This window comes from Mangifera indica, chromosome 2, assembly GCF_011075055.1.
Source record: "Mangifera indica cultivar Alphonso chromosome 2, CATAS_Mindica_2.1, whole genome shotgun sequence".
Taxonomy (NCBI): domain Eukaryota; kingdom Viridiplantae; phylum Streptophyta; class Magnoliopsida; order Sapindales; family Anacardiaceae; genus Mangifera; species Mangifera indica.
Window position 1 is genome coordinate 12,531,702 of NC_058138.1, and position 9,671 is coordinate 12,541,372.

The 9,671-nt window shown below is 32.6% G+C and overlaps 1 protein-coding gene across 1 annotated transcript; it reads right to left on the bottom strand.

The window, feature by feature from the left end:
* Positions 1–1,565: 1,565 nt before the first annotated feature.
* Positions 1,566–4,737, bottom strand: LOC123209498 (NAC domain-containing protein 40-like). Its single transcript, XM_044627576.1, has 4 exons — positions 4,191–4,737; positions 3,834–4,087; positions 2,227–2,511; positions 1,566–2,146 (listed from the first exon to the last, which is right to left on the bottom strand). Exons 1-4 carry the CDS (start codon positions 4,381–4,383, stop codon positions 1,673–1,675), a joined length of 1,206 nt encoding a protein of 401 aa, XP_044483511.1. The 5' UTR covers positions 4,384–4,737; the 3' UTR covers positions 1,566–1,672.
* Between the last annotated feature and the right edge of the window lie 4,934 nt (positions 4,738–9,671).

A 9,671-nucleotide genomic window follows, 5' to 3' on the forward strand; every position in this document is an offset into this window, starting at 1 on the left:
CAAATCCCTAATTTTTTCTTCACTTTCCCTCTTGCTACCCGAGACCGACGATACTCATTGTATGTGTCATCGAGATTTGGACAACGCTCGTTGTCCTTCATTGGACAATACTCATCGTCCTTCACTAGACGACGAAGTATCGTCCAGATCTAAACAATAGAGAGTCATCCAATGAGGATGATGTTTGTCATCTAGTCTGGATGATAAAGTGTCATTTAGAATGGACGACTCTCCATTGTTTAGAATGAATGATGCTTCATCGTCCAGATGCATAGTCCAGATCTAGTTGATGCTTGTCATTCGGATCTAGATGATGGTTGTCACACTTGGACAACGATCGTTGTCTAGAGAATGACCTCTGGATGAAGGCTCTTCTGCCGTTGGTTGGCCATTGTCGGAGAAAGTGACTGGATTTCAGAGGAGAAAAGTGAATTTTTTAAAACTTATTTTAGAAGGAAAAATGTTAGCTTTTCAAATTAAAAGAGAAAAATGAGATAAAATTTTAATTTTTTTAATATTATTAATAAAATAATGAATTTGCCTCTTAACTCTAATAAACAAAATGTGGATACATCCTAACAGAGTAAATTTTGGATAGGTATTTGGATTTTTTATCTTTCATAGTATATATTTATCATTTCAATAAAACTTCCGTGGGAAATTGTCTTTTTTTCTTTCAATTAATATACATAAAAATCATATAATTATTTTTCCCAAATACTTTTCAAAACAAACCAAAAGGATGACATGGTTGTCACAAGTAAAAAAAATCCGACGAACTTGCTTTTAGGCTTTGTTTTACGAAGGTGACGAAACAAAACTTTGCCTTTTTTCCCCAACTTTTGGTCTTCTTCAACTTTCATCTTTTGTTTTTTTATTATTTTGACTTTTTCTCGCCCTACTAACACGCAGCACATTTCCATGAAAACTTCTTGAAGAAGCTTTGCAAGAATCCCACTCCTCAATAAAAGCAAATTGATTGCTTTGCCCTTCTATCCTCAATTTTCAGTTAAATTTTTGGTGAGAAAATGCAATTTATACATTTTCAATGTGTAGAGAATTGTTAATGTAAATCACTCTTTTTCGGACAAATATCTCCTAAAGCATTAGCTTTTTCTTTTGTAAATTTATAGAAAAAAATATTATTTTAATATGTCATTGAAAATTCGAAAAACTTAACCCAATCACTTAAAGTTAAAGTTCAATTTTTTTACCACCCAAACCACTTTTTAGGGGTTAGGTCACATGGGTTAAAATTAAGATTTAACCAACAAATTTGTAACGAAGTTTGGAGTTGCTGATGAAATGATCATTAGCTTTAAACTTTTGGATTAGCTTATTAAAATGTGAATTTTGCAAAAAGCAAGGGAGCTGGTTAATTTTTGCCTATCCATAGGTCATTTCTGTATGAACTTGGCATTTAAAATGTTTTTTTTTTCTTTTAAATTTATCAAGACCACCCAATTTCCCTGATGTAACTTCCATTTAATAAAAAAGATGTGTTCATGACAACCGTAAAATTTGCAATGTAGCTGAAATCAACGTCACTCACCATTCTAATAATCTATAGAAAAGCCTCACTTGCCATTAAAAACCACCAACTTTCGATTTACATTAGCCATAGAAATATTATAGTAATTTGATTTTCACATTCAGTCCCAGACACTATTGTTTAAAGTAGCAAATATGACATTTTTGAGGGGATGAAACCTCTAAATAGAAACAGAACTAGAGCCAGCAAAGTCAGGATACAGAACACTACAGATACAAGCCTCTCATGATTGCTCATACTCGAAAATATAGTGAGAAAACATGTATGAGACTGATCCGTATTATGAGATTTAGTTTTTATTTCCAACTGCCCAAAACGAGAGAGCTTTAGCTTATGCTTTCCCAATTTGATTCTTCGGTTTGCTGTGCCCTGTGAAGGATCTCCTGGAAATGGATATTCAGCTAGAAATTCATTCGCTGTTCCTTGGAATGGAACTGCTGGAAGTGAAGCGGGCTGTTGAGAGTTTCTCTCAGCTTCCATATCATTACCAACCATTGGTGAAAGGTTAAGTGTGGTAGAAAATGAAGTTTCATCTAGCTTTATTATATCATCTTTCAGTATCTCAGCAAATAAATCTTCATTAATATCAGTATCCTGCATTTTAAGGAAGGTGCCAGGATTAACTTGCATGAATAGTAAAATGTGAAAAGAAAAAAATGGAAGAAAAATCCAACCTTTTGGTGACTGGAAGATGCTGTCAGATTAACATCATCCACCAGTTTCAGCTCGGCTACATTAATTGAATTAGTTTGCTCTATAGAATAAGAATCATGACTACTACTACATTTTTTTGAACAGGATTCAACACCCTTGTCCCCTTCAGACGTCTCGGTCACCTCAGTACCTCCTGATGCAGTACAGATACTGTGAGGATTTCTTCTAGTCCTGGAAGCTTGGTTTGGAGTATTATTCAGATGAAAATCGCTATTCTTTCTAAGACGGCAAACTACTAGAGAATCCTGCAAATACAGTAAAACAGAATACAGAAAAATCTCATCAACTCTCCCCAGGAGAAAATAAGTTATATGCATTATGACTTGTACATGTGTTATGACTAAATGGAAAGTATAGAGTCCAATGTGCGCATCCATTAGTTACATAAGTCCATATTACAATCACCCAAAGTGACAATCTGTTTCCACCTAATAGAGAGGACTACATTTTCCATTCTATAAATCAAAACACTTTTAGAATTAACATTTATAGTTTTCATTAAGTAATGCCAGAGCTGGATAGGGTAAACAGAAAAAATTAGACACAAGAACCAGCTGTCCAATTGCCTCCTCCAGAGATTGGGAGGACTAGGCAAAAGCAGTTGTAGAACTAACTTAGTTTGAGCCAGAGAATTTAATCTGTTCTGGTAGGGGTATAAGGGTACTGATATTTAATGCCAAGTAAGACCTGAAAATAAATTAATACTTAGGAGATGGTGGAATTGTGATAAATAAATAAAATGTAGAAATTTCTAGCACCAACCACATTAAATAGCTATAGAGAACCAAAGTATTGCGGGATACAAGCTGCGACTCAAATGGCACTCCTATACTAAACTGGAATTTGATAATTACAACAGAAGTTATAGCAATAATTTCAAATCCTATGATAACTACAGACCTGACATTATAATTTACAACAAACCACAGAATTTTTTCTCTGGATGACAAAACATGCATTCTTGCTTACCTATGCCACAAGCTACATTCGTGCGCGCGCACACATACACATATGTTTGGACTTGTACAAATTTTAAGCAAAAACATCTTTACTTAAAAATTCATCAAACACTTGTATGCATGCATAAATGTATTCACACAAAAAAGAATGTCCAACTGCTCAGTCAACATATAAAACCAGTATATTTCTGCCTTGATTCTTTCTGACAGCCCCTAAACAAAGTATTTCTGTTTTTTTGATGCAACATTGACAGTAAAAGAAACTTTATTTTAACTTAGCCTCATCAGACACCCAATTGAAGGGACAATGATTTGTATATTTCCTTCAAGAAACCAGCCACTTGATACAAATCAAATGGCCGGCACAACCTTAATAGATTGACTATGTGTGACATAGAGAAGAAGAAGAGACAGGAAACACCCTCAGCACAGCTTCCCGAATTATAAATTATATTAATATGGTGCAAGAATAAGATTGTGGATATAATTATTGCACAACTCAATATCAAGCATATTCCAATGCTTATGTTGAGAAAAAGTTAGAATACCAACTTAAATTTCTTGCAGAATGACTGATAATTTTAGTGCTGACTGCTCAAATTAATTACCTGAGAACTTCCCGCCATGCAATACTCGTGCATAATCCATTCAGTCCTTTCTCCTTTTGGTGCCCGGCCTATGTGAAACACAAGAGTCCTCTTTGTGCCAATCACATTATTACCTAACTTTACATTACGCTCTTTTCCAGTGGCCTTCCAATAACCCAGTTCAGTTGCCCTCTTACTTTGTGACCCATTTGGGTATTTTCTCCCACGAGCGCAGAAGAAGAACCACTCATTGTCAGATTTGATGATGGATTTTGCTAGTGAAAAATAATCAAGCACTAATCAGTTGCCAAACCCAGGTCAAATTTGGTAACATTAATTAATTAAAAAGAATTGCACAAAGAATGAGTGACGACAGACCTGGTAAGTCCCAAGGCTCGTATTTACATATCTCAATCTCAGAAATGACCTCCACGCAATTGTCAGAGCCTTCCATCTTCTTCTTCAAGTAAAAAGAAATCAACTCAACGTCAGTTGGTGAAAACCTGAACCCGGGAAACATTGAAGACGCTGCTATCGACATCTCCATCTCTCGTGAACCCCCCTCCGCCATCACTATCAACAATATTTTTTGATGTTCTTGAAAACAGAAAGAGAGTTGAAAGTTGAGATTCAGATGTCTAAGTTTGTTTATCTACCGGTGTTAAACATCAAAATGATCAAACAAAAGGTAATTTCGATCTTCCTTTCTTTCATTCGGTTGCTTGTGCTATGTGTTTCGGTTACTTTGATGGGTTAAAGAAGAAACAAAAAAAAGAATTTTGAATAAACTTAGTGTGGCTTCCATCCATGGCACCATGCTTTTCTTTGCTTTGTGTTTATCTTTCCCTTTGCTGGCGTGTCCAGTGTTTGTGCATGTGCACTTGGGCACCTTGCCTCGACGACATGTCTCTATCTATACCCTTCTCGTTAATGCTAAACGATTATTACTACTTTCTTTCCGGTCTTTATTTATTAAATCCATTTATCTTATATTTATTTATTTCACAAAAAGATAAAGATGGAGGATTACGCGCCAGGCTTTGGCATGACCCACCAAAGCATACTAGACCCAAGCCTTCCATAGTAATGGACTTTCGTACCGAACTAATTCACAAAAAAAACATAAGTTTACAATATGACCCTATATATAGGGTTATATTATGTTAAATCCTAAATAATTCATTCCATTAAATCTAATTTTTTTTATTTTTTATAATAAAAATTAAATAAATTATTTTTTAATTATTAAAACAGAGTACAACACCTCAAACATTTTATTAATAATTTATCACTTCTGATGAAAGAATATCGTGGTTACATGATAAAAAATACTTTAAAATATTACAAATCAATTTATTTAGATAATGTATAATTACAAATATAAATATGAAATATATACTATCATCTCTTCATCCTCAACGTCCAGATTTTTGAATTCTTCAAAAATATCTTTTATGATCTGATTATGTAATTTGAACTCAGCTTTCACCTAATCTTTTTATACGCATGATCATCTCAATTATGTGTGGATGTAAATTAGATCACCTATCATCTAGTATGTATCTACCTTCACTAAAAACATCTTTCAATGCTATATCTCGAGTCACGACAAAAAGCACAAAAAAAATTTTATGATTTGCTTTCCACCATGCTAAGACATCTAATTTGTTATCACCATATCACTTAACAATTTCTTGATAATGATTAATATTATTATGACCCATAGGTTGCTTACCTTTTAAAACATTCTTTTTTAGGTATGTACTTCTACATGAAATATGATTTAAAAAGACAAGCACAACTTATTTTTTTAATTAAAATAACAGATAATTAAAGCATGCAATTAAACATTTATATTGTTGTGTGCAAAAAAGTACAATAAATGAACTAAGTATCTTTATTGATAGCAATCTGCTTAAATAATTGTGTTTGAAATTATTAGCATACCAAAACAGTGCATAATCATCCATAAGTCTCAAAATGAAGCATAAATACATAAATAACACTTTTGAAAATGATGATTTTGCCCCTCGCCCTCATGTAGTTGCTCGTTGGATTGTTGGCTTCCCTGTAAGCTTTGCTATTCAACTCTCCCTTCTTTTAGTTTGTGTAGATGGAGTGTGACAACAATACTAGAAATTAGGTTAATGCCTTTTTTTATTTTGCCTTTTGGACGTGACACACTGACGTGTAAACACTGTGTTGGGAATAATTAAACATACCAAATCAACCTTCTATGAATTACAGTTCATAAAAATTTACGTGTTTGGATTCAAGTTTATGATAAAGCCTATTTGAATACGGCCCAATGTGTTGACGTGAGTCATTTCTATGACCCAATTTACCCTACATACTACATTCCTTTAGGAGAATTGATCTCCATGTTCATGGGTTGTTGTGTGTGGAGTATAGAAGAGAAAGAAAAAAAAATCTTTTGTAAATTGTGTTCTTCTTCCTCTATCTGTGGGATGGTAGTTTTTTAGACATTTAAATAACAGTCCAATTGTCATCCAACCACATCTAATAACTGCTTTTTAGCACTTACGCAAACCTGGTCGGGTCAACCAATTATAGGTGGACCCAGACCCAATATCTCTCACTTATACATGACGAAAAACTCGAACAAAAAACTTAACCACAAAAATCTCATATAACAATACTTTCACACTTGCAAATGTGTTGTGCAACCTCGTGAGTAACCTACATTTGGGAGTTAAATGTTATGCATTTGTTAGGAATAATACAACCGTTTCAACCCAAATAAAACAAAATAAAGCGTTAGACTCACAACAGCCCTGACTTACTCGATAACACGAGCACCCTTTAATTCCTCATTTATCATTGTATTATTTTCCTATGTATATATGATCAAGTCCATTTCTCCATATGAGTGACATGATCGATTGACCAATGGACATAAGTAATATATATAAGTCTTCCTCTTCTACTTGACATTCTCAATTTAAACTTAACTACTTTTCTAATTATGTTCTATAGAACGAATCGTGTGTGGCCATAGGTGTCAAGCTAAAATAGCAACACTAAGAGTAAACATTGAACAATAGCAAAAAGTCAAAGGATACCGACATGAGGTAATCCTTATAAAGTCTCACACAGTGAGAAAGCAAAGATTCATCCTCTCACTACTTTAACTAGTCATTTTGCTTATGCATGCATGGTATGAATCATATGTTACAGTGTGTACTTTCTCAAATGTTATTCACAACATTGTACAGATCTTAGTTCAGTCACTACATCTAATGTCTAACTTGAGTTCTTAATCATTTTCACATTGTAGATATTTATTTATATTAAAAACTCACATCTGACATTCACAACTTATTTGAACATGGAGAATCTAAATCGATCATTTTCAAATATATTTATCTATAACCTCATCTTAATTAATTATCAAGACAACATTTTAACTTTGATAAATCTTTTCTTGAGAAATTTGTCTCCTATTGGCATGCTCTCTCAACATCACTTTTCTCAAGAATAATGTCATATCTTTCCTCGCTCTTTCAGCACTAAAAGCAATTGCCCGTGTGAGTGAGTCAATTTCTAATTTGTGTAACATTACAATCCTATTAAGCTAAAAATGATATGTATGCAGTGAAAACCCAAAAATTTTTGGACGCAAGTTTAAATATAAACTAAACTTGAATTCATGGTATTCGATGTTTTGTCACCAATATAATATATAAGCTCAACAACTTATCAATTTCAATCTATGCAATCCAAGAGATTTAACATGTGCAAAATATGTTTTTTTTGGAACAATCTCCGTCAAAGGATCAATGACTATACAATTTGTAGAATTATTTTCTACACTCATTTCTCTCTTAGAAATGAAGTCTCTTAAAATATTATATCTAGTGTTAATATGTTTAATTATCTTATAATACTCAAGATTGTTTATTTCAATAGACAACTATTATTCTGACAATATCGTCATGTTTACTTAAATTCATGAAAAGTCTTCTTAACCAAACAATTTATTGCACAATTACTGAATAGGCTATATACTCAGCTTCTATTGTGGATAAGGCTACGCATATCTGTTTCTTATCACTCCAAGATAGAATTACAAATTTGTTATCAAACTTTGTCACACAGACATGATGGTCTTAATTAATTTTAAAGTCATAAGATATTAACACTTATGAAATTTTAAGTACTAGTATCTGAATGACAATTTTAGGTCATTCAATGTCCTTGAAGCTTGCACACTCTGCATTTCAAACCAATAACAACAATATATATATCTCGTTTCACATAGATTTTTTTGTCAACTTCTCTACTAAGGAAGGTTGTCTTGATATTTATCTTGTGTAATTCTAAATTCAAATATGTTACTATAGATAGAATTAAACATATTGACGTAAATCCTATAAATGACGAAAACATCCTTCTTCACAATATATACCTACTCATTGGGTATAGTTATTCACTATAAACTAATATTATATCTATTTATTGAGTCATCCACCTTACGATTGATTTGAGGAATTCACTTGTTTCTAATGAGTTTTTGACCTAACGATGAGTCAACAAAAATCTAGAATTGGTTTGTTTTATGTGTATTTCATCTTTTCTTCCAATGCATCTCAACATTTTTTTTATCTAGGGATGAGACAATTTCTTTTATGATTTTAGATTCTTTATCATCTTGGGGAATGGATATAAAAATCTCGTTTTCAATTTAAAATGTCACTAGAGTACTTTTGAACATCTACTCCTATGCAAGTGAGGATTAACGCTCACATTATCTAAAATAGATTAAAACTTAATTTTAATGCTTCCACTAGGTTGAGATAAACGAAGCAAGCAATTGAGGATCATTGCTCCCACTATCCAAAATAGGTTGGCACTCAATAGCATTCGGTCCCACTACCTAGAATAAGTATAAGTATTATCTCTCAGGTCTCAATTAATGATCGCTAAGATGTACCTATCTTCATTCTTCTCTCATCTCTTCAGATGAAACCTTTATCAACGTCACCCTTATTAAAAAAAATATCTTCTATGAATGTAGCATTTTATAATAAAATTTTAGTTAATCTCCCAACAGAATTCTCCTTACTAAACACATACTCTTTGGAGTGTTCTGTATATCTGATAAAAATACCTTTCTTTTTTTTCAATCCCAGTTTTTCAAACTTATGGAAAAATCTGTGGATAAGCATTATTAACTACTAAGGTTACAATCAATTAACTCAGGTTTTTTACCTGACCATAACTCATAGGGAGTGAAAATAATTGATTTAGTAGGCACTCAGTTAAGTACACAAGTAGCTATTAACATCATATCATTACTAAAGGATGTTGATGTTTTTATTTGTGTCATCGTTGACCTAACCAATTCCTATAGAGTTCAATTACCCTTCTCCATTACACCATTTAGTTGCAAAGTTTTTAAAATAATTGGTTTCATACTATTTTTCACTATTCAGTTCCTCAAAATTTTTGGACAAATACTCAAATCAAATCAAGCATTGTTATCAGTACAAGTAACGAAATATGAGATACCTTCTCAAGTTTTACGTTCATAGGAAAACATATACCTAAGTAGATAAATTGCAAAGGAAGTCAAACTTTTACAGCTTTGTGAAATAGTTTTCAAAAAGTTTTTCCAACTATGCTCACATGTGGGAAGTTTTATTTATGTGAAAGTTCCTAACAAAATTTCATTGGCCAATTTACTTAATTCATCTTAGCCAACATGTCCTAAACTAACATGTCATATATTTGCATTCATATTTATACATATAGAAGAAGTAAATAATAAAAAACTAATATTATCATAATGAAGGCTAATAAACACTATATAACCATTCAACCAACAAACCAAATCCA